This window comes from Oryctolagus cuniculus, chromosome 2, assembly GCF_964237555.1.
Source record: "Oryctolagus cuniculus chromosome 2, mOryCun1.1, whole genome shotgun sequence".
NCBI lineage: Eukaryota > Metazoa > Chordata > Mammalia > Lagomorpha > Leporidae > Oryctolagus > Oryctolagus cuniculus.
Window position 1 is genome coordinate 3,377,226 of NC_091433.1, and position 24,195 is coordinate 3,401,420.

Sequence of the window (24,195 nt, forward strand, 5' to 3'; positions counted from 1 at the left end):
GGGCAGGCGCTCTTCCCACGGGTGAAGACAGTGACAAGGGCTGGGCCCGGGGTCTTCCTGAGCGGGAGAAGCCCACCGCCACGGCAGGCTGCGGTCGCCTGGCTTCTGAGAGGGCGACTCTCAGGAGACGCCTGCAAAGGGGCCGGCGTCTGGCACGGCAGGTACGGTTCCTGCCTGCTCCTCTTCTGATCCAGCTCCCTGCTAACGCACCTGGGAAAGCAGCAGTGTGGCCCGAGTGCTTGGGTCTGTGCCCACGCAGGAGACCCGGATGTGACTCCTGACTCCTGGCTTCGGCCTGGTCCTGCCCTGGCTGTGCGGCCATCTGCGGAGTAAGAGTGTGGGCGACTGCTGCCCCCATCCTGCTGGGACTCGTCCCCGCCTCTGGACAGGTGCCCACCTCCAGGCCAGGTGCTTGTGCCTAGCCAGGGCGAGGCCAGGAGCGAGCGCGCGAGCCGGTGTTTGCCGCAGCTCCCAGGGCTCTGCCTCCTCCTCAGCAAGGAACAAAAGAGGGGCTCCCCCCCTCCACTTCACGTCCAGCCTGGGGACCTGCTGCCCTCCCACCCAGCACAGCGCCCCTCTGCCCACCCCCCCCTTCACGTCCATTCTGGGGACCTGCTGCCCTCCCACCCCGCACAGCTCCCCCCCCCCCGCCCCTTCATGTCCAGCCTGGGGACCTGCTGCCCTCCCACCCCGCACAGCTCCCCCTGGCCCCCCCCTTCACGTCCAGCCTGGGGACCTGCTGCCCTCCCACCCCGCACAGCTCCCCCTGGCCCCCCCCTTCACGTCCAGCCTGGGGACCTGCTGCCCTCCCACCCAGCACAGCTCCCCCCCCCCCCGCCCCTTCACGTCCAGTCTGGGGACCTGCTGCCCTCCCACCCCGCACAGCTCCCCCCCCCCGCCCCTTCACGTCCAGCCTGGGGACCTGCTGCCCTCCCACCCAGCACAGCTCCCCCCCCCCCTTCACGTCCAGCCTGGGGACCTGCTGCCCTCCCACCCAGCACAGCTCCCCCCCACTTCACGTCCAGCCTGGGGACCTGCTGCCCTCCCACCCAGCACAGCTCCCCCCCCCCCTTCACGTCCAGCCTGGGGACCTGCTGCCCTCCCACCCAGCACAGCGCCCCTCGAAGAAGCATCCGCAGTGCCTTCCCCAGGTGGGAGAAGAGAAGCTCGGCCCCCTCTGACCACCTCCCAGTTCACTGCCCTGGGGGGAGCTGTCCTCCTCCAGACGCTGGGCATTCAGACAACGACAGCACAGCACGCTGAGACCAGATCCCGCCGCCAGCCTGGTGCCTGGGGCCAGGGCTGCTCCCGGCAAGCCGCAGGGGCACCGGCCCCTCTCATGGCCGCTCTCCACTCAGCCTGTGACTGGTCATGGTCCTTGGGGCAACGGTGTCGTTCAAAACTGGAAAAAGCACATGGGAGAGATGGCGACACTGCGTGCGCGGCTGACGGACAGACGGACGGGTGCTGTCCCTGAGCCGCCTTGGGTCCACTCTGATGGCAGTGGCTGCGGGGCTGGTGCAGGCAGGTACCAAGGACACGGGTCCTGGTTGGCCACCGTCCATCTCCTCCCAGTGGGCTGGCACTGAGTAATTCAGGGACACGTGTGAGTATTCAGTACTGAGTTTATTTCATGAACGGGGGGGGGGGGGACTGAGGTTCCCGGGACAGAGTGGAGGATCGCGACCCGAACCTGCGTTAGTTACTCGGGCGGAGCAGCAGGTGCAGCCGGGCAGCAGTCGGCAGGACCCGCACACAGTGGCTGGGCCAGGCCTGCGGCCGTCACTTGGGCCCTGCCTGCACAAAGTACTTGTGACAGGCAGACGTGAGCGCAGCTACAAACACCACGAACTCGTTGAAGTCCACCTCGGCGTCCCCGTTGGCGTCCAGGTCCCTCATCATTTTGTCCACCGCATCCTTGTCCTTCCCGTTCTGGAAGAGAGGAGGGGCCGGCGATGCCGCCTCTGTGGCGCGGGGCCAGGAGAGGCGGTGCCCGCCCGCCCTAAGCTGTGAGAGGCCGTGCGCCGGCCGGTGCCCTTGTTCGCCGGAGCACGACTGCTGTGCCCAGAAGGGGACCCTCCGATTTCTGACGCGCTCTGCAGTGGTTTCCGGGAAGCGGTGCAGCTCCGCGCTCTGCGCACGGCTGCCTCGGGGGTGTGCGCTTGTGCCTGCAAACCCGTAATCCCCACAGCCACCAGGGAGGAGGATGCGCGGGACCTGACCCAGGTCACACGGGGAGAAGGGGACAGTGGGGTCGCGGCCCGGGTGAGGGGAGCACGCGGGTCCGGTTGTTGAAGAACAAGTGCACCATCGCCTGCAAGGGACCAGGTGCGCAGCAGCAGCAGCAGGGGGCGCCGCTGAGCTCAGCCGGCACCGGTCACAGCTGAACCCGGCGGAGGCCCAGCGTCTGCCCGACCCAGCCTGGGCACGAAGCGGCAGGCGGAGGCGGTAGCAGTGTGCCGCCCCCACCCCGTCCCGACGCTTCGTGGCTGTCAGCAGGGCTGTCCTTGACGTTCCTGGAGCTCAGTCCCCGCGCCTCTGTGCAGCTCCACCTCTGCTGGTGGCGCTGGGCTGCCCGCGGGAACAGGGCCCCCAGGCTCGTGAGCGCCCCTGGGCTGGACCCGGGGAGCAGGGCCCCCAGGCTCGTGAGCGCCCCTAGGCTGGACCCAGGGAGCAAGGCCCCAGGACTGAGCGCACAGCTTCCCGGCCGAGCCGTGGCCTTCTCTAGGCTCCCCAGGGGGCCCCGGTGCAAACCAAGTTTGAGAATTCCCTGGTTTTGCCTCGGTGCTCAAAGCGTGCCCCCACCCCCGCCCAAACCCGCAGTTACCCTCCCCCAGCCCCAATGTTTTGGATCAAAATCCCAGAGGGCTGGGATAGGCATCCCACAGGGGAAAACCTGGCGGCGGTACCTGGCTGAGCTCCCACTCCACCTGGATTAAGTTCCTGGCTCCTGGCTTTAGCCCAGCCCTAGCCATCGTGGGCATTTGGGGCGTGATCGCGCTCTCTCTCTTTCTCTCTCTCTCTCTCTCTCTCTCACACACACACACACACAAATACAAATCCTCACACTTGGTTTCTTAGTCCCAGCACAGGGTGAGTGCGCATGTTTACCCATCTGGAGAACAGAAACAATGCCCTAAGAGCCCAAGGTCACAAGCTAGGTCCCAAATCCAGGCTTCCACTGCATCAGCATCAGGACCCTCGGTGGCAGAGTCTGATGGGGCTGGGGGGGGGGGGAAGACGGAAGGGGAGGGCCCGGACTGTCTGCAACCTGCACATCCCATGTGGGCGCTGGTTCAATTCCCAGCTACTCCACTTCCCATCCAGCTCCCTGCTCATGTGCCTGGGAAAGCAGTGGAAGATGTCCTGAGTCCTTAGGCCCCTGCACCCGCATGGGAGACCCAGAGTTCCCGGCTCCTGGCTTTGGCCTGGCCCAGCTCCTGCCCTTGCAGCCATCTGGGGAGTGAACCAGCAAAGAGATTTCTGTCTTTGTGTCCCTCTGTTACTCCGCCTTTCAAGTAAATAAATGAGATGTGTGTGTGTGTGTGTGTGTGTGTAGGGGGAGGAGAGAATGGGGAGGCCAAGGAGGGCGGGGTCTCTGCTTGCACAGGACACTGGTCCCTCCAGGCCCTCCCCCAGCCCGACACCGAGCTACACGGCGACTGGGTGTGGCAGGGGCAGGGATGGCCCTGGCTTCCACTCTGCTCCCAGCCCCACTGCCCGTGTGTGGCTGTCCCTGTCCCTCTCCCTCCAGGCAAACCTGGGGTAGGGGCTTAACGCCAAGGATCCACCTGAATACCGCACTTAGGATCCCACCTACCTGCTCCCAAGCCCCTCAGCCCCTGCCGGGGTTTGGCTCCGCCCCTGCGGCCCCGCCTCACCTGCAGGAAGCCGGGGAGTTCCTTCTCCATCAGCACCCTGAGCTCCCCCTTGGTGAGGCTCTGCGGGTCGCCCTCGCCGCCCGCGTACCGGGCAAAGACGTCGATGATCATGCCCATGGCTGTCTCCAGCTCCGTCATGGTGCTGGGCTCCAGCCTCCTGCGGCTGCAGCTGCGGCTGCGGCTGCCAGTGCTTTTTGAAGCCGGCTCCTGCTGACACAAGGGGTGGGAAGCATCAACAGGCCCTGCCCCTCCCCACTGGGCAACCTCAGATGGTGATGTCCTCGTGCGCTCCAGGGCTGTCCTCCCCAGGTGGGGCTGCTGGGGCGGGTGGGAGCCCGGTGTTTACCGAGTGGGTAGTGACCGAATGGACCCGCCCTCGCCCGCGCAGGTGCTGCTGGGCAGACACAAGGAAGCACCAGTGGAAAGCGAGAGGTGGCAATGACAAAGTGACAGAGCCTGTGGGACGAGGCCAGGATGAGAGAGGGTTTACTAGAGGCACAGCTGCGGGGCTCAGAGCGGCGCTCGCGTCAGCCGGGGGCCGCGGGCTGCAGGTTCCTGGGAAAGGCCACAAGCACCCGTTCCTGTGGGCACACACCCTTGTGAGCCCTGTTATCTCAGCCTTTTATTGATAAGGGGTCAGTTTCTGCTCCGGCCACTTCCTGCTGGGGGCGGGGCTTGACGGGAGGGGTGAGCTGGTGCGGTGTTGCCATTCATTTCTCAACAGGTCAGAGGTATTCCATTGCTGTGGGCCATTTGAGTGGCTGACCAGAGCTAGTGGGGTACAAAACAGTAACGGATGTGGCTATGAGCAGTTCCTCAGGGTAGGATGATAGGGCAGGTGCGTCTGCTAACAAGGCGGAGTCTCGGTCTTGTGCAGCTGATTCTGATTGGCTGTCAGTTGCAGACTTGGTGTTTCTGGCTGGTACCCAAATGGGCTGTTCCGCATTTTCTGGAAAGACACAAGCATATCCTCGACCTTTGGTTAGCAGAAGCCTTTTTACAGGCGCTGGAGTCCAGGGCCTGGATTTTGCATACAGTTCAACGTGTGGGTGGCATAGGGTCTAGCAGCTGCCCTAAGAGCTTGGGGTGTCTGAGTACTGCCACAAATGTGGGGATCCTCACTGGGTGCGGATGGGATGACCTCACATGAGTTATTGTCTAGAGGGCCTCTTTGTTCATCCCACGGGTATGCGGGGGTGGCTGACTAGGCTTTGCTACCTTGTATGCTACATTGTTGTTTTCACTGTCCAGCTCTCTCTCCCTGAGTATCAACTGTTGTCTGTGAGACAGACGCCTGGAGTGTCAGGCTCTTATCACTCACAGATTCACTGTTTGGTAATCTGTGTGGGATTCTGAGAGGGGGGCATCTTTCCCATGTCTGAGCGCTTAAGAGCGGCACGGCACGCCAACTCCAGCCAAAGGAAAGACACGCACAGCACTGCTGCCATAACAAAGCAAATTCCTAGCACCTCAGCGGCTGATGGCATTTTGCAGGGGGTTTCCCTACGTTAGACAAACAGATAGTGGTGTATCAGATCGTAAGTATGTCGTGTGCTTAGTGGGGGACTTCCTTGATTCATTAGGTCAATGCCGTATGCCCACACGGTGCCTCCGGAGCGTCACCTCTCTCGAGTGAGGGAGAGGACTTGGTTCCGAGTTCTGGGATGATCAGTCCCTTATGTGAATTCGCCGGGTGAACAGAAAGTAAAAGGAGGAGCCGAGGAGCGACGTACGCCTCAGGGCGGTGTGTGCTAACCTGGGGTCACTGAGACCGAGGACAAGGACAAGGAAAGGGGCGTAGGAGGGGGTTCTGTGCTCACCCTCACAGAACCGAACAGCACACAAGACACCGAGGGGCCTTCTTGCCGAAATCCAGGGGGGCCTCGCCCAGTCCCACACGCTGTCTCTCTCTGTCACGTTGGCGCGCCAGATGTTGCCACTGATTTCTCAACAACGTTGCAGTGGATTCGTTTCTGAGAGGAGCAGCGTGGTGGGGGCAAGAGGCGCAGAGTCACCACACAGACCCCTGGAGTCGGGTGAAAGCAGGCCTGAGGCGAGCAGCCCGCAGACTCGTTTATTTCAGTTGGTACAGCAGTTTATATAGCCAAGACAGCCAATCTGGTCAATGGGCGGTTTATGCCCCAACCAATCCCAGCCTGTTGCCAGGTGGTTTCAAAGCCATTCCTGAGTAACTGACGCTGGCTTGCCAGTGGCCACCCTGGCATGGCCTTCTCATTCCACCACAGTGTGGCATGGAAGGGAGGGGGTGGGCTGGCCTGGGGCTGGGGTTCTGATGGGAGGGTGTGGCCCTGCTGTGCCTATGGGAGGTGGGCTGGTGGGGCTGGGCGCTGATGGGAGGGTTGGATGGAGCAGTCATCAGCTGAGGCTGGGGTCCTCTGATGGTCCGGGTGAGGCCCTGCGGGCAGCGGGTCAGGCAGGGAAGAAGAGGAGTGACGGGTGGGTGTTACCAGTCCATCCTCAGAAGGAGCCGTCCTGCCTCTGCGCCACTCATTCCTGACAGCTCCCGATGTACGGATGTCCCCGGAGACGCCTCATGCACCTTTGCCGGCCGTCTAGACCCGCGGTTGGGGCTGGCTCAGGCCGTGGCCTGGCGGGCGGCAGGCCGGGGGAGGGGCCCCCGGGTGCTGCCGTGCCGCGTCTCAGCCCATTCTCGCAAGATCTGCTTCACCTTCTGAAGCTCTCGCTGTCTGTTGGCGTCCTGGTAGCCTCCGCCGTCAGAGTAGCCATAGTGAGTAGTGGGCGTCAGGCAAACCACCGCGCCGCGCCGCGCGCCCATGCACCCCCGCAGGGACCTGTGTGTGGCCAGGATCGTGACCTCAATAGCCTGCTGGCCCACGAAGGAGCAGCGCTTTGGGGGCTTTCTGGTGTTGTAGCAGGCGGCAGGAAGGTAGGTGTAGCGGGACGTGCAGGAGCAGGGAGGCAGGCTGTCCGGGGCAGAGAGAGGAAGCAAGCCCGTGAGGACGAGGAGGAGGCGGAGAGCGGGGCTCCACATCGTGTGAGGATCGCGGCTGGCCAGCAGATGGCGCCACCGGCAGAAACGTCTCCGGGCCGTGAGGGCTGAACCCAGGGGCAGTGGGGATGCCAGCTCCACTGCCAGGTGAGGATCCCAGGGCCTGTGGGCGAGAATTTTTTTAAATTTATTTTTTAAAGATTTATTTTATTTGAGGCCAGCGCCGTGGCTCACTAGGCTAATCTTCCACCTAGCGGTGCCGGCACACCAGGTTCTAGTCCCAGTCAGGGCTCTGGATCCTGTCCCGGTTGCCCCTCTTCCAGGCCAGCTCTCTGCTGTGGCCCAGGAGTGCAGTGGAGGATGGCCCAAGTGCTTGATAACAGAGAGCTGGATCGGAAGTGGAGCAGCTGGGACTAGAACCGGCGCCCATATGGGATGCCGGCGCTTCAGGCCAGGGTGTTAGCCTGCTGCACCACAGCGCTGGCCTCTGTGGGCGAGAATTCTTTAGGACTACCCAGTCCCTGGCCTGATGCCGTGGGCACCGGGCCCCGAGGAGGGCCGTGGGAGGCTCCGATCAGGGTGTTCACAGAGCAGACGTTGGAGGAAGGTGAAGAAAGGTAGGTGGCCCTGTGATGGAGGGGGCGGGGCGGGGCGAATTGCCCAAGAGGAAGGGGTGACTGTTCCAGAGTTCCAAGGGGCCGCGGGAGGATGGGGCGCGCGGGGCAGCCCTGGGGGCAGCAGCTGGGGCCAGCGGGGTGAAGCTCTGAACCCAGTTTTGAGAGGTGCATCTTAATAAACCCACTGGCCCGCTCAACCCTGCCCGAGGACTGGGGATGACAGGGGCTGGGGAGGTGCCGGGGACTCCCAGGGACTGAAGGCAGCGGAGGACTCGAAACTGAGGGTGGAGGGGACGCGAGGCTGGGGGAGGGGAAGCGGGTCCCGGAGAGTCTCCACAAGACAGTCAGGGCGGTGAGGCAGGGGGAGCGGAACTGACGGAGGGGTCGGGCCTCCAGGTGCGGGGACTGGAAGAACGGGAGGAGCCACCCCCAGTGCGGAGTCCCCCAGAGATTGCTACGGAGAGCAGGGTGCACAGGGCTGGTTTTCGGCCGAGCTAAGGCCAGAAGGGGTTGAGTGGACTGCGGGAGTAAGCTGGCCGGCCTGACACTGCAGACAGGCGGGCGGCCTCCTACTGCCCCCCCACACACACCTGGGTGCAGGCAGACAGGCGGGCGGCCTCCTACTGCCCCCCCCCCACACCCAGGGTGTGTCCTGTCCTTGCAGGAATCCAGGCAGCCGCCAGGAGCTGACACTTTCGTCCATCCCGGGAGGCCCCGGCCGCCTCTTCCTGCTCTTCCCCCTTCCATTAAGACCCTACAGGCTCCGTGGAAAGGTTTTGGGCCGTCACCCAGCCTGGTAAGCTTTTTCTTACGTTGTAGAAACCAGAGACTAAGGAAGAAGCGTGGACGCCCCCAGCAGTGACCGTGACAAGTGGCTGCCCCCATGATCCCGTCCAGGGAGGGCAGACAGCAAAGCCTTAAATCCCGGGCACTTCCTCAAAGCCAGTGTCCCGCCTGCCATCAAAGCTCCTGCCTCCATGCAAGTTGTTTCCTGGCTTCTCATTTCCTTGCAAAGCCTACTAGGAAAAGAACCCAGCCCTGCGCTGCCCTGCCCTGCCCTGCCCTGCCCAGCACGACTCCCCCTGAGCCCCAGGTGTGAATAAGCTCTGCTTCCCCCACCCAGCCACGGGAGCCTTCCCAGCCCAGGTCTCTGTCATCCCCCACCAGCCACGGGAGCCTTCCCAGCCCAGGTCTCTGCATCCCCCACCCAGCCACGGGAGCCCTCCCAGCCCAGGTCTCTGTGTTGGGCGTGGGAGACAGAGTGGGGCTAAGGCCCAGGGCGCCTTCCCCCAGGCTGGGTGGAGAAGGCCTGCAGCGACTCCCCAGGGTTTACCAAAATCAGCAACCTGAGAGGCCATGGGAGGCGGGGCAGACGGCCATTCCGTCCCTGGCTGCCTTCCCAGGGGAAGGCCCCTTGCGCCGACGGCCGTCACTGTCAGGAAAAGGCTGCGGTCTACACCCGGACATCAGCCTAGCCTCTAGGCTCCCCCCAACCTCTTGTGTCAGCTCCACCCCCATCCTAATAGCTCTGGCAAAGTTTTAAAAGGACCCGATCCTGAACACGTGGTGTGCTTCTCTCTCGTTCCCCCTCCCCCTCCCCCCTTTCTCTGCTCCTCTCCTTCTCTCTCTTCTCTCCTCCTCGCTCCTCTCTCTCTCTTTTTTTTTTTTTTGCCAGGCAGAGTGGACAGTGAGAGAGACAGAGAGAAAGGTCTTCCTTTGCCGTTGGTTCACCCTCCCAATGGCCGCTGTAGCCGGCGCACCGCGCTGATCCGAAGGCAGGAGCCAGGTGCTTCTCCTGGTCTCCCATGGGGTGCAGGACCCAAGCACTTGGGCCATCCTTCACTGCCCTCCCTGGCCACAGCAGAGAGCTGGCCTGGAAGAGGGGCAACCGGGACAGAATCCGGCGCCCCGACCGGGACTAGAACCCGGTGTGCTGGCGCCACAAGGCGGAGGATTAGCCTAGTGAGCCGCAGTGCGCCGGCCCTCTCGCTCCTCTCTTACACTCTCCTCCCTCTTTTCCTTCCTCGCCCCTTCCCTCTGGCCTGCTGGGCTTTCCCAATAAGCCCCTTCCCGTACTCCAGTGTTGGGTGTGTTTTGTGACGGAGTCGGGGGTGCAGGGTGAGGAGGAGGGGCAGCCTCCTTCGTGTCGAAGTTAAGGGGGGCTCGGGGACGGGGTGTGAGTCACGGCAGGGCCTGCCAGGGGCCCTGGCCCCAAGTGTTGGGTGGGTGCGGCATGAGCTGCCAAGACAGGCTGGACGCAGGGGATTTCGGGCCATGTGCCCGTGCGGTGGCCGTAGTCACCACGACCTCGCAGAACGTGGATGTTCCCGGGCCGCTGTGATTGGTACCCAGGTTTGTCCTGGGGCTGAGCCCTGAGGCTTGATGAGTCCAGGGGTTGAAGGGAGCAGAGGAGACCCTACAGGCCGTGGGAACCAGACGTTCCTGGACGTAGAAAGGGATCACCCAGGCAAAGAAGTTGCCGCAGAGGCAGCAGACCGCAGAGGGGCACCCAGTCCCGCAGGGGCAGCGCGGCCGAGAGACGCCTCTCACTGCCGATGCGGGAGCCGGGAGCGCCGTCGCCAGGCCCAAGGCCAGCGTCCAGTGTCCAGTGTCCGAGCTATGCTCAAACCCTGCGAGAGCAGCCAAGGAGGAGAGCGTGAGGGGCGGTGGGAGAGGAGGAAGCAGGAGCAGAGACAGAGTGAGATCCCCCCCCAGGCGGCTCCCAGCCGAAGGGAACAACACCCAGAGAGGAGTCCCCAGTGCCCCCGCCGATCAGAGCGGGCCCAGGTCCACGGATCCGGAGAAGGCTGGACTTACCGCTTAGGACAGGAAGAGAGGAGGTGGTCGGAACGGAGAGAGAGCCCAGGCAGGGCTGAGGAGGCGCCCCGGGGCCCCAGGAGAGCTGGCAGCGCACGTGGCCCCTGGCTCAGGCCGTTAGGTGGCTGCAGTGTGGTTCTGTTCCGTGAGGAAGGGGGTGGGGCCGGATGCAGCGCCCCTCCCCCGCTTTGGGGGCAGATGTGAGGATAAAGTGACGGAGGCACCGCTGGGGGCTGTCTCGGAGGAGGGCTGGGGTTTTATAGGGAACTTGGATCAAGGGAGGTGGGCGGTGGGCGATGGGCTGGAGCAGCTGGAGACCTGGTGAGACAGGGTGTTTGGCACACAGGCAGTTCCGCGGGGCAGCAGTGCGGGGAGGTCCAGGATGTTCCCCAGACCGGCCTGGTCTGTAGCCGGGGCAGCCGTGGGACCCGCGTCCTGTGGGGGAGCTGGCTCGGACCCGCGCGGATCCAGGATTCTCCCTGTAGGCACACTTCCTTGTGAGCCCTGTTAGAGGAGAGGTGGGAGCCCACACGGTGACGCCCTGCTGCCCACTGTCACCCCGCCACGTCCAGGGGCCAGCTGTGGGCACCACGGACCCTCACGCCCCCTGCCCCACGTGCTCTCCCCACAGTGTCCCAGCCTCTTCCGGAACTCAGGCCTCCAGGTGAGCTCCCTGAACTGCCTAGGAGGCCGGGCAGCCTAACACACAGCACAGCCGCCCGCCCCCGGGACTGGACACCCTGCCTCTGCCCAGGGTTCCCCGATCTGGAGGGCCAGCGTGGCCTGCTGGGGCAAGAGCCGCACTGGCTAGTCCCTGTGAGGGCGGGGCAGGTGCTGGCCACCGTTCCAGCCAGCTCCCGGGCAGCCCAGTCATGGGGGAAGGTCACACAAATGCTAAGGTGGGGGGCAGCCCTGTTGGAGGGACACAGCGAGCCAACTCCGGAGTGGGGGCTGGGCTGCACTTCCCAGGGAGCCGCTGTGCTGTCCAGAGCCAATTTCTCTGATGCTAAAAGCGGTCGCCCCCTCTAGCACAGCTGCCCCCCACCCCAGGCCCCTGCACGCAGCCCCGAGGGGCTGCTGGTTGGGGGAGGAGCCAGGCTGTTCCTGGCAGGTGCCTGATGCATCCACTTGTCAGCTAAAATGGAATATTACAAAACCAAGTGACAGTCACGCATGAGCTTCATTGCAAATGAGAGGCAAGGTAAGTGATGGGGACCGGCCACCGCTCGGGGCCGACGCTCCCCACCAGAGTGCGCCCCCGGCGGCGGGTCACACAGCTTTTTAGTGCTCTGTCCACTGGGGCTCCCAGTTTCACACCGGAGCCCTGGTGTGCAGTGACCAATAAAAGGAAAACCAGATACGGTTGTGAGGTACCAGTTACCCACTACAAACCCAGTAAGATCCAAGCTGTGGCTGTAGGATAGCAGTGAGGACGCATTTCTGTCAACCTAGTCCTGGGAATTTGGGCCCAGAGTGTCACAAGCTCCACCCTTGGCCGTTAGGGAGCAGAGCTGGTACGTCCAGGAGCGAGAGGTCCGCAATCAGCTTTTGGCCACACTCGCTCCGTTTTGATTCCGAGTCTACAGCGCCTGCGCCTGAAACAAGGCGCTTCTCAGAGGTGTTTCCTCCACCGTGTTGCGAGAGGCCACGCGGCCCCCCAGTCTCCCGCCGAGATTTCACGGTTGGGACGTCTGGTCGAATGCCCGCGGGCGGGGCCCAGCGGCCTCTCCCAGGGAACGCCCCCTCCTGGGCATCCGTAGAGCCAGCTCCTCCCCAAAGGAGACTGAAAACCCTTCCCGTCCCCAGCTAGCGCGGGGTCACCTGTCGCCCTGTTAGTAGGAAGTCAGTTATGAGCGTATGTGTGTGTGACATGAAGGCCTAGAGAGAAGACATCTCTGTCCAGCATCTGCATCTCAAAGTCATCCTGACGGTGTTTCAGGGGCAGCCCAGAATTCACTTCCTGCCCTGCCCCCTCCTACCTGACAACCTGCCAGGTGGGGTCCCCGCCCCTTCTGCCTGACAAACCTTGCACAATCTCCCAGACGCAGCCCAGTATCTGCATTTCAAACACCCTGCTCCGGATCCCCATTCTCTAGGGGGTCCTGCCCACCCCTCCTCCAGTCTGATAACATTTGCATCCATAAAGTCCTTTGTTTCAGACCTGCAAGAGAGAAGTTTTTCTATTTACATCCAAAAAGCCCTTTGTCCCTAGAGGAGCAGAGGTGGGGAAGCAAGACCCATCTCCTTACCCCCCCCAACCCCCCCACCCCCCACCTCAACCGGACTGCGCGCTCAGCCCTCTGCCTCCATGCTGAGCCGCCCGCCTGGTCTGGCCAGGTGTACTCCACTCAACATGTAACCTCGCTCCTTCCCCCCCACCCAGTCTCTCAGGCTCTGTCTGGAGGGGTGCCCATCCATCCTTACGGATGTCCCTTCCCTAATAAACCTTGCTATTTTACCTCCCACTACTCTCTGTCTCACGCCTGAATTCTTTCTTGCGTGAAGACAAGAACCCTGCAATTTCTCCGGTAACAGCCCGGGTCCCAGGGCACACGCAGCAGGGAACTGGGAAGGCCACGCCCTCCTATCCTTAGCCCCAGCGCTCCGGTCTGAGCTCCCCACAGCCACCTACTAACGTGGCTGCAGCACAGGCCACAGGCACAGCGGCTGGGAGCCGAGCAGGCCACCCTTCACCCCTGCAGGGCCTGCCGCCCGCCACCGTGCGCGCCAGGCTCCCTTGCCCGCTGGCACTGTCCGTGGCCCAGCCTCACCCGCCTCGAGGCCAGGTGACCTGCAGCAGAAAGGTGCCCTCAAATTAACCAGGGCACAGGGGCCTGGTCGGCAAAGGCAGGCGTCCCTTCCTGCTTCTGCCGAGGCCACCGCGGTGCCAGGGGGCGGGCGGGCAGGAGACACGCCCCAGGGAGCGTCAGGAGTTTCTCGAGAAAACCACAAGGTGCTGGGTGCAGAGCAGGCCAGGCCTGGCCTGCAGGGCTGACCTCATGGTGACCCGTGTGCAGAGGGGACAGCTCCCAGGAAGCGTCTCTGCCCTCTGTGGTCGCCCACACCAGGCTGTGCAGACTGAAGGCCCGCGGGGGTGGCCCCAGGTCGGCAGGGGCCCAGAGCCCGGCACCAGGACACCTGCAGCCCGTCTGCCTCCCCGGGCTGGGAGGGGAGGAGTGGCACGCTGGCTGGGAGCAGTACTTGGAGGGGGCGCAGAGAGCGCAGTGCAGGGGTTTGTGGGGACCCCATCTTGGAGCCCCTCCTGCTGGCCTGGCCCTGCACCAGAGCTCTGGGGGCCAGCACTGAGGAGCAGTGGGTACGACGCCATCCCATATTGGAGCTCTGGTTGGAGGCCCGGCTGCTCCTCTTCTGGTCCAGCTCCCTGCTAACCCACCTGGGAAAGCAGCAGAGGACGGCCCAAGTGCTGGGGCCCCTGCGTCTGTTACCAGAGAAATTGCAGGGTTCTTGTCTTCACGCAAGAAAGAATTCAGGTGTGAGACAGAGAGTAGTGGGAGGTAAAATAGCAAGGTTTATTAGGGCAGGGACATCCATAAGGATGGATGGGCACCCCTCCAGACAGAGCCTGAGAGACTGGGTGGGGGGGAAGGAGCGAGGTTGCATGGTTGAGTGGAGAGAGTACACCTGGCCAGACCAGGCGGGCGGCTCAGCAGAGAGGCAGAGGGCTGAGCGCGCAGTCCGGTTGAGGCCGGGGGGGGGGGGGGGGGGGGGGGGGGGGTTAAGGAGATGGGTCTTTGTCTTCACACATTTCCTCCTGAAACAAAGGATTTTATGGCTGTAAATACTAAGAAGCTCCTATCTGAGTTTTCCCTTGAAGGTATCAGACAGGAGGAAGCCTGGCTGGCGCCATCCTGGGTTCAGAGGAAGGGTGAACAGGACCCCCTAGAGAACGGGGATCTGGAGCAGGGTGTTTGACATGTAGATACTGGGCTGCACCTGGGAGACTGTGGAAGGTTTGTCAGGCAGAAGGGGCGGGGACCCCACCTGGCAGGTTATCAGGTAGAAGGGGGCAGGGCAGGGCAGGATGTGAATACCGGGCTTCCCCTGAAACACCAACAGGATGACTTTGAGATGTAGATGCAGATGCTGGATGTAGAAGTCTTCTCCTCTCCGGAGGCCTTTGTCACACACACATAAGCTCATACCTAACTTCCTGCCTAACACGTCCATGTGGGAGACCCGGATGGAGTTCTGAGCTCTTGGCTCGGCCTGGCTGTGAGCAGTTGGGGAGTGAACCAGTGAATGGAATCTCTCTCTCTCTCTCTCTCTCTCCTCCCTCTCTATAACTCTGCCTTTCAAATGCACGCATCAGAACAAAAAGCCAGCGGTCTCAGGTCCTACGCTGGGGGACACGGGGTCACATTGGCCCTTTGGAGGCCCCACTGGACAGCTGGTATGAGACGGGGGAGGCTGAGGCTGGAGGCAGGGAGGCCAGGGCGGAGGCCGCAGAGCAAGGAGACCCCCCCCTCCGGCGCCCCCAGTGCCTGTGCCCCTGAGAGCTGGCGGAGCCTCCACCCTCCGGCAGCTGGAAGGAGGGAAGGTGTGGGAAGAGGAGCGGCCTCGCCTATACCGCTGTGGCAACCTCGGGGCTTTGCAGAAGGGGAGTGGAGACCCAGAGGGAGGAGGTGGGTAAACAGGCCAGCTCGCACTCCTGCGCAGACACGGCCTCCTCCACACTGGTCCCTGCCCCCCATAATGTGTCAGACAAATATTTGATGAAGGAGGAGGTGCAGAGGCTAGAGGAAGTGGGTTCCTCGGGCCTGAGGGTCAGGGGTTACGGGCCTTATAGCTACGAGGGTGGGGGCTGCATCGCCCTAAGCACGTGGCTCCCGGAGACCCAGACCCGGGGCGGGCACTGCCAACCCTTTGTCCAAGCCCCCCTGCAGCCAGGGCTGCTTCCCTAGAGGGCCACGGCAGTCTGGCCCGAGCCTGGAGGCCAGCACCCAGCACCCAGCTCCAGGGGTCGGCGGAGCCGGTGCCTTCGTGGGGCCGTGGAGGGAGAACGCGTTCCCGGCCTCTCTCCCAGCTTCTGATGGAACTCAACCCAGGGCTCCCACGAGGGTGGCGAGGACCCAACTACCTGAGCCAGGCAGGAATGTGGAGCGGAGAGAGGAGCCCGAACTTGACCCCAGGCCCCCTGGTCCGGAACACAGGTGTCCCACGGGCATCTCTCTCTGTAACTCTCTCAAATAAACAGATAAATCTTAAAAAATAAAAAGGAAGTGTGTTTCACTGGAAGCGCCCTTGCCTTCACAGACACCCACTCGGAGACAGGGAACCCCAAGGAATGCCCCCGTGTCCCCCTCCTCTGGTCTGGGGGGGCGGCAGAGGCTGGAGCTCCCGGAGGGGGGGTGCGGGCCTCAGGCCTCAGTCTTGGAGAGCCCAGCTGTGCTGGCTCCGGGTCCTTCACGGGTTAAGCCGCGGCCCAAGGTAGCCTCCCCCTGGGGCTGGCGCTGTGGTTCAGCCGGCATTGCCGCCATCTGGATGCCGGCATCCCACGTGGGTGCCAGTTTGTAGCCCGGCTCCTCCATCTCCAATCCAGACCCCTGCTGATGGCCTGGGAAGGGCAGCGGGAGAGGGCCCATGTGTTTGGGTCCCTGCCAGCCACGGGGGAGCCCAGATGAAACTCCTGGCTTCAGCCTGGCCCAGCCCTGGTGTTGCGGCCATGTGGGGAGTGACTAACAGATGGAAGACCTCTCTCTCTGTCTCTCCCTCTCTTTCTAATAAGTATTTTTTTGAAAAACATACCCTCACCCTCCTAATGCCAATAAAGAAGGGGCAGGTGGCCGAGGTCGGCAGGTGCATCTGTACAGGAGAGCCAGGCCAGGCGCACGTCCCTCTGCGCACCACAGCAGTGAACAGCAGCCGCAGCCACAGCTCCGGTTCCCTCAACTGCAGAGGGGAGCGGCCGTGCGCCTGCTCAGACCTCCCCGGGGCTCCCGTTCTGCCTCTCAGCGGTTTGCTGCCAAGCACCCCTAACCGCTGAGGGCCTTGGTACCTGGGCGCTGGGTCCTTAACCGCAGGCTGGGGGCTGCGTTTCCCAAAGACTCCCCGGGCTCCGGTGCCTGTGCGCTTGTCTAGCACTGCTCCAGGGGCCGGGACAGAGCCAGCCGGGGCCACAAGGTGTGACGTCCTGTCCTTGGCCGCTGGTATTTCGTTTTAAAAACAAAACAAAACAAAACACACACACAAAAATAAAAACCACGTTTCCCATAAAACATGCAAATGAGCTGACCACTCTGAACGCACCAAAACCTACCCCTGGGCATCAGGTCCTCACAACACTGCAGCACAGCCGACGCCAGGGGGAGCAGCACGGACACGCAGCGCGAAGACCCCACGATCACGCCTCCCCCTCCCTGCCACTCCGCTGAGAACCCCCATGCGTCTGCGTCGGGGCCACGCCCTCTCACCCCTGCCCTGGCGGGTGCACCTGCCGGGACACCCCCGCTGCTACACCTGCGTATATCCCACACAGACGTCTCCACTCAAACCTCCCCCTGGGCTGCAGGCTTCGGAGGCCTTCGCAAAAGGAAAACAGCCCACCCGCGCTGGAGAAACCTCCGTCGTGCCGAGGGCTTCGTCACCCCACCTCTGCTGGGCGAGATCCGTCCCCGCGCCCACGGTGCGAACCCCGACCCAGGTCCGCGTCACAGTCCCGCAGTCTGGGAGGGAGACCGAGCACACGGGCCGCCGCACCTGGGTCACCCGCGGCGCTCCGACCTCGGGAGCCTCCCCCGGCAGGGACCTCGCAAGGCGGCATTGCAGATCCCGCCGCTCCGAGGACCCGCAGGCCAGGCGCAGAGCCGCCCTTCCCGCCCCGCAAGGCTGCGCCCGGGTGCGGTGTCGCCGTCCGGCCGCGGTCGCGGGTGACACCGTCAGCCAGAGATCCTCGGACTTTCTGCAGCCATGGGTCCTTTCCCACCCTGCAGCCTGCGGGGGGTCCCCCTGCCCGACCTGCGCGCGCATTCGCAGTGCACCCTACCCTAGACCCCTTGGGTCTGGAGGGGAAGTTTTTCCTTGGGCGGGGGTCTGCCTCAGCGCCCTGGCCGCTGCGGGTGCTGCGCAGGCCTGCGGGCTGATTCCTAGGGCACGCGTCGCGGACCCCAGACCTCCGGAAGACCACGGCCAGGCGGGTACTTGGTTCTGTTTCCCGCAGCCCCCACTGTGCCTGGCCCACAGCAGGAGCTCAGTAAATGTTGCTTTAATTTTTTAAATTTGTTTGATAGGCAGGATGATAGGGAGAGACTAGGGCCATCCGCTGCTTTACTCCCCAGACGGCCACAACGGCCAGGGCTGGGCCAGGCCCCAGCCAGGAGCCAGGAGCTCCATCCAGGTCTCCCACGTGGGTGCAGGGGCCCAAGCACTTAGGCCATCTTCCCCTGATTTCCCAGGCGCATTAGGGAGCTGAGCCTGAAGTGGGGGCAGCAGGGACTGGAACCTGTGCTTGGTCCCTCGGCATGCTGGGGCCAGCGCTTAACCCACTGCCCACGACGCCGGCCCCTGAATGCCGTTTCTCGCGAAGTTTCCAGCGCATGTCTATGCAGCATGCATGTGTTGTTGTGTGTAGGCTTGTCCATCCCTCAATGTGGAGGCACAGGGACTCCCACCTCAAAGCCTGCAGGCAGGGTCAGCTGCCCCTCCCCCTCCCCTGGCATCCCCTCCCCCACTCCCAGGGGCTTGGGTTTGCTGTGGTCTGAAAGCTGGTGTCTCCCCAGGTTTCCTGTGCTGCAAACCGGTCCCCACTGGTCCCCACCGTGAATGTGTCAGGAGCTGGGGTCGCGGGGGCGTGGGAAGGTCAGGAGATCTGCAGGCAGCTCCCTCAGTCCATGTACCAGGGAGGCTGCAGCCCGGAGCCTTTGATGAGCCCAAAGCCAGGCCTCGGCCGACACCACGTCTGTCCAGCACTCCTGCTTTATGTCAGCCAGGAGCCTGGAGCGGGCCCACCTGGATCATCTCCATTTCGCACTCTAACATACCATGGCAAACAGGTGCAGCGCCGGAGAGTGGAGACGGAGGAGGGGTGTCTTCCAAACCCTCCCGCGGCAGCCGTCGCCTAGAGAGCAGGGGTCTCGCGGAGGATGGGCTGGTTTGGGGTCTGGGTGCACCAGAGCTTAGTCGCTAGCACGGGTATATTCAGACGCAGAGACGGAGTGCAGGGGACAAGGGCCGGCGTGGGGAGCAAGCACAGGCGTGAGAACCAGGGCTGAGGGCAGCCCCCACCCCCACCCCGGCTGCCCCTCACAGGTGTAATGTCTGAAATAATATAGGGACAGGACTGTGCGACAGAGACGGTGCGTGGCCCACACAACCTAAAATATTTGCAGTCTAGCTCTTTGCAGAACAAAGCGTGCCGACCCTGCGACACCGGAAAACCAGGCCTCGTCCAGTGACAGCCCCGCTCCACAGAGCCCAGGGACCCGGGCACTCCCGGCGGCACACGCGCAGGAGGCTGGACCGGGAAGCAGAGGCCCTGGCCTGCTGGGCACCCGGTGGCTGTGAGGGCTGCGGCTCCCATGTGATCTCCCCGCCGGGCTCCTGTCTTGTGTTCCTGGACTGTGAGGGGCACAGGTGGGGCGTGGAAGGCCGGAAGTGCATGGAGAAGACGGAGAACACGGGGCAGAGTGAGCCCCGCAGAGGCGGCCGCGCTGGGGTCTGAGCCCCTCGGGTTTGTAGGCTGCGACGGGCTGGTCTCTCTCTCTCTCCCTCTCCCTCTCTCTCACCTGGCTTCCAGCCACTTATGGCTACACCCCAGGGATGACTCTGGTCTGCCTAACGTGTTTGCTGACAAAGCTCTGTGCTGCCACCATTTGCTTCAGCCGTAGCTTGGTCACGGCAGGGGGGGTGGCGGGGGGGGGGTTAAGCTGCTGCTTGGGACGTCCTCAGAGCGCCAGTGAGGGTCCCGGCTCCTCCACTTCCAACCCAGCTCCCTGCTGGTGCGCTTGGGAAGGCAGCAGATGAACGCCCAGGTCCTTGGGTCCCTACCACCCACGTGGAAGACCCAGATGTGAGTCCTGGATCCACTTGGGTCTGAGACGTCTCCCCACTCTCCCCTGGCGTCAGGAACACACACACAGAGGCGCCGCGCTCCTGGCGAGCCTCCCCGTGCCCACAGTTGGTCCCAGCTGCAAATCAGAGCTGAGACCCCCTGTGCTCCTGTCCCTCCCCATCACTGCCCCGGTCACAAAGCAGGCAGCCCGGGACCCTGTGGTCAGGGACACCCTGTCCTCTCCGCTGCTCCAGCCCCATCCGCGTCCCTTCGTTTGGCTGCTCCAACTCGGCTCCCTCATCTCCCTCCCCCCTGTACAACCCCAGCCCCACCCGGGAGCCCGGGCTCCTCCCCTCTGAGGCCGCGCCCCGGTGAACTTTGGCTCGGCGTGGTCTTGGTTAGCCGTTAGCCGGATGCAGACTCTGGTTCCTGGCTCTGGCCTGATCCAGCCGTCCCTGTGGGCATCTGGAGAGTGACCCCAGTGGGTGGGCCATCTTCCTCTTTCTGCCTTTCAAATAACTAAACAGATCTTAGAAAAACAAAACCTGGCCGGGGCAGGCAGGCCCGGGGTCCCCTCTCGGTTACTCCATAAAGCTCGCGGTTGGAACCGCTCCCTGCCACCCGCAGCCTCCCCCTTCCTGGGACAAGGGCAGCTGGCCGGTGGGTCAGACGCCCTGGTGCTTCCTCCAGGGTCTCTCTCCCCAGCCGTTGTTCTGGCGAAGCGGAGTTCAGACTGGATCCGTCCCTGTTGCGACTGTCCTTACCCTGCTGATTAGCGTGGGATTTGCCTGTCTTTGACACCTGAGCCGGGATCCAGACTCCGTGGAGAGAACAGTGAACTCACGTGGCCAACGCCCTTCTTGCAGTCAGTGAGGTGCAGGAAACTCCTGGCGAAGTGCAGGGAGGGAGGGAGGGAGAGAGAGATCTTACATCCGCTGGTTCACTTCCCAAATGGCCACAATGGCCACGCTGCAGCCAGGAGCCAGGAGTTTCCTCCGGGTCTCCCACGCGGGTGCAGGGGCCCGAGCACCTGGGCCGTCCTCCACTGCTTTCCCAGACCATAGCAGGGAGCTGGATCGGAAGTGGAGCAGCTTGGACTTGAACCGGTGCCCATGTGGGATGGATGCCAGCGCTGTAGGCCGGGGCTTTAGCCCACTGCGCCACAGCGCTGGCCCCGGGTCAATCCTTTAATGCAGTCTTGGAAGACCAAAATGACCGGCACATTATCTACAGTGAGCCGGCATCCGAGTGTAGTCACAGCAGGCCCCGGCGACACTGTTCAAGGTTGGCCCAGGAGAGGGTGAAAGTGGAGCTCCCGGAGGGCGGGTTCAGGAGCCCACCTGCTGGTCTCAGCCCAGCCCCTCGCCTGGGAGGGACGCCGGGCCTGGCGGTGGCCGGCTGGGGCGCAACAGCCCCGCAGGGCCCTTTCGTCCAAGGCTTTGGCCGCGGCCCGCAGCCTTGCCGGGCGCTGTGGGTGTGCAGGAGGCCCGCTTTGCGCCCACGCTGCGTGGGAGGCGACCGACAGAGGCCGAGGCACGGCGCTCGGGGCAGCTTGGGTGGCGGAGAGGTTTATCGGGGGACCCGGGAGCCCGGGAGAGGGTGGGGTGTGCTGTGGCCGGAGGGACCAGGGGCCGGGTCCTGGGCTGCGCTGGGTGGGGAGCAGAGCATGGAGGAGGGTGGGCTGAGGCAGCGTTGCGGAGCACCGGGTTCTGCGTCCCTGCAGCAGCGCGGGTTCAAGTCCCGGCTGCTCCACTTCCGGCCGGCTCCCCGCTAACAGCCCGGGAAGGCGGCGGACCCCGCCGCCCACGTGGGAGGCCCGGCTGGAGCTCCTGGGCCCGAGCAGCTCCGCGTCCTCCCTGGTCACTGCGGCCTTGGGCGGGCAGCACGAGTGGCCCTCTCGGGGCGGGGCGGGCCGCCAAGGACACGCTCAAGCGCTGCAGGCCTGGCAGGGGCCGGGGCCTGGGGGCCCGTGCGGCCGGCGTGACTAGGGGTCTGTCCGAGGGGCGCCGCTGCGGTGCAGGAGTTGGAGGGGTCAGGCGCGCACCGCGCCCTTCGTTTAGAGGGCCGGCTCCCCCGGCGAGCGGCCTCCGCCCAGCGTTTGAGTAAAACTTCACTCCCTGAAACCTCCCCTTGAAACGCAGAAGCCCACCGCAAACATGGCTCCCGGGGCCGTCCACCAGCGCCGTGCTGCCCCCTTTCACGACAGACCAGGACTCCTTTGCGGCCACGCCCCCACGGCCTCCGGGGTCGCGCAGGCGCAGTTGCGCAGCCGCGTCTGCGTGCCTGGATTCCCTCAGGTTGCGGGGCTCCCGGGTGCTGGGCGGCCTGGGCGGGGCGGGAGCTCGCGGCTGGGGTCTTACCCCGAGTTGCACGTGGTTTTTTAGGGGAAGAGAGGGCTGCGCCTGGACCCCCAGAAGGGACACTGACGGTGGACGCGTCTCCCGCACAGGCCCGCGGCGCGCCCTCCCGGGCCACACTTTCAAGATCCTCCGTCGCTGGTTCGTTTTCCGGGGCCTGCCCCGCAGCCAGAACTCCGGGCCTCCCGCGTGGGTGGCGGGGGCGCAGGCACTCGGCCATCGGCTGCCTCCGGCTGCAGCAATGAAGCCGGCCCGGGCGGCTATAGCTGTACCCAGGGCACGGAATCCCCCACTGCGTCGGGAAGATGGACTCTCGAGTGACCGGCTGCCTGGGAGGGGAGGTGGCCAGGGCCGGGTCTGCGGCAAGGCCATGCTGTCATCCGACCCCCAGGCAGGGAGGAAGGGACCCACGCGGCCTGCACTTGGGCTGAGCCTGGGCTGTCACTGCAGTCCCCAGACCCGGAGCGCAACGCAGCTAAGGCCGTCCCTGGTGTCTGCTCCAGGGTCCAGGAGCTTCCTCCTGGTCTCCCATGGGGTGCAGGGCCCAAGCACTTGGGCCATCCTCCACTGCTTTCCCAGGCCACAGCAGAGCTGGATCCAAAGTGGAGCAGCCGGGACTCGAACCCTACGGGATGCCGGCGCCACAGGCGGCCGCTGTACCTGCTCTGCCACAGCGCCGGCCCCGGGTCTGTAATTTGGCGACTCTGGCGCAACAGAGCTTCATGAAAGGCTGGCGCTCAGACCGGCTCATCCCATTCTTGGCTCACAAAGATGCGACTGCCGCTCTGATTGGCTAGCAAGCCGCAGGATGAAGTCTACAGGTGGGCACGTGTGACTGGATCGCCAGGACAAAGGGGTTTGTGGGACTTGTGACAAGTTTCAAGTCTGGCCCGAGTCACTGCACGAGGACCATCAGGCGGCCCTAACACACGCACGTGGAATCTAGACAGGGAGACTCCAAGCTGTGACGAGAAAGAACGAACGTGAGCCCGACTTCCGCAGAGGGCCAGCTGCTGCCTGCACCGCCAGCCTCCCCTGAGGGCGCAGGGGCGAGTCCCACCGCTCTGCCTCCGACCCAGCTCCCTGCAGTGTGCCCGGGGACACTGGAGATAGCCCAAGCATCTGGCCCTCGCCAGGGGACGAGTGCCAGGTACCCGGCCACGTGGCTGTTTCGGGAGTGAACCCGCGGGTGGAAGATGCCTTCCTCACTCTGCCTCTCTTTTGAAAGGTAGAGAGTATCTTCCTCAGCTGGCTCACTCCCCGAATGGCAGCAGCACGGGCCAGCCCGAGCCAGGAGCTCCACACGGCTCTCCCACGTGGGTGCCGGGCCTACCACTTTGGCCATCGTCTGCTTCCCCGGCGGCATTAGCAGGGAGCTGGATAGGCGGCAGTGGAGCAGCCGGGACTCAAACCAGCACTCGCTACCGGCAGAGGCTTAGCCCAGTGTCACACCAGCCCCAATATGTACTAAGCAGTTTTTCTTGTGTATCTTCAATTTTTAAAAATATCTGAAAGGCAGAATCAGAGACAGAGGTCTTCCATCGCTAGTTCACTCCCCAAATGGCCGCCAGGGGCTCCATCTGGGCCTCCCACATGGACGGCAGGCGGCCAGCACTCGGGCCGCCCTCCGATGCGCTCCCAGGATGAAGTGGAGCAGCCAGGACCCAAAACCAGCACTCACGTGGGCCGCCGGTCTAACAGGGTGTCTTCACGTACTGTATTTGGGTGCCGCCTGTGCATCCATTTCAAAAAAAACTTCGGCACTGCAGCACTCGTGTTTTTGAGGGGCAGATGGAGCATGCACCTGTGTGCTGGTCCACTACCCGGAGGCCTGCAGGAGCTCAACCGGCCCCCTGGAGCGGCAGACCCCCACCCACCGAGCCGGCGGCAGGAGGCTGGAACTCCCCGGGGCGCCCACCCCAGTGACCGTGTGGGAACTCCTTTCCCGTGACTGTAGGTGAACTTGCAGGGGCGAGCATGACAGCGCTCCTCTCCAGCAGGGAGGCGGCCCCACTTCTGCCTGCTCATCTGTGTCCCACGTAAATTGTGACCATTTAGAAAGAAAACCGCCCCCGGCCTGCAGAGGCGGGATCCTGGGGGGGGGGGGAAGCAGGTCAGGCCGTAGGCCGTGGTCTGGGGGTGCCATTCACTCCGCTCCCCGCACCTCGGACGTCCCGCTGGCTGCACCCGACCCACCACTCCCATCACTCCCGCCCCACAGACGCGAGCGCCGGCCGTCCCCAGCGGTGCCCGGGCCCGCAGCTTCCTCCTTGGCCCTGGAGGATGCCCGCACACCCACGCTCTCCCTCGACTCTCACCACCTAACGGCCACCAGCCAGCAGGAAGCACGGAGCCCCGCGGACCGGCACTGGGCTCCAGCTGCGGGTCCTAACCCGGGAGCCGTGCACGGAGGGTCCCGGGGTCGGCTCCCGCGCGGTGAGCACGCACTGGCCCCACAGGGGCTGAGGCGGCGCTGAGGGCCAGCGACCTTGCACTTCCTGCCTCCGTGGGACGCGGGCCACCCACGAGGGCTCCTCACAGACCA

The 24,195-nt window shown here is 64.0% G+C and overlaps 2 protein-coding genes across 3 annotated transcripts; both read right to left on the reverse strand.

The window, feature by feature from the left end:
- Window positions 1-1,607: 1,607 nt before the first annotated feature.
- Window positions 1,608-4,201, reverse strand: S100P (S100 calcium binding protein P). The gene is made up of 2 exons (XM_051830064.2): window positions 3,882-4,201; window positions 1,608-1,932 (listed from the first exon to the last, which is right to left on the reverse strand). The coding sequence occupies exons 1-2, from the start codon at window positions 4,017-4,019 to the stop codon at window positions 1,783-1,785; spliced, it is 288 nt and encodes a 95-aa protein (XP_051686024.1). The 5' UTR covers window positions 4,020-4,201; the 3' UTR covers window positions 1,608-1,782.
- Window positions 4,202-12,662: 8,461 nt separating this feature from the next.
- On the reverse strand, window positions 12,663-24,159 carry LOC138848763 (uncharacterized). 2 transcript variants are annotated; one of them, XM_070069558.1, is made up of 2 exons: window positions 20,058-24,159; window positions 12,663-18,425 (listed from the first exon to the last, which is right to left on the reverse strand). In XM_070069558.1, the coding sequence occupies exon 1, from the start codon at window positions 22,020-22,022 to the stop codon at window positions 21,027-21,029; it is 996 nt and encodes a 331-aa protein (XP_069925659.1). In that variant the 5' UTR covers window positions 22,023-24,159; the 3' UTR covers window positions 12,663-18,425; window positions 20,058-21,026. The 2 variants fall into 2 exon arrangements, with proteins under 2 accessions (XP_069925659.1, XP_069925658.1); XM_070069557.1 differs by having other exon boundaries at window positions 12,663-16,450; window positions 18,284-24,159.
- Window positions 24,160-24,195: the final 36 nt, after the last annotated feature.

Bases quoted from the DNA above. Each gene is read 5' to 3' on its own strand.
- S100P (XM_051830064.2), bottom strand. From the start codon at position 4,019: ATGACGGAGCTGGAGACAGCCATGGGCATGATCATCGACGTCTTTGCC. The intron at 1,933-3,881 runs GTGAGGCGGGGC...CCTCTCTTCCAG, and splicing joins AACTCCCCGGCTTCCTGCAG to AACGGGAAGGACAAGGATGC.
- LOC138848763 (XM_070069558.1), bottom strand. From the start codon at position 22,022: ATGGCCTTGCCGCAGACCCGGCCCTGGCCACCTCCCCTCCCAGGCAGC.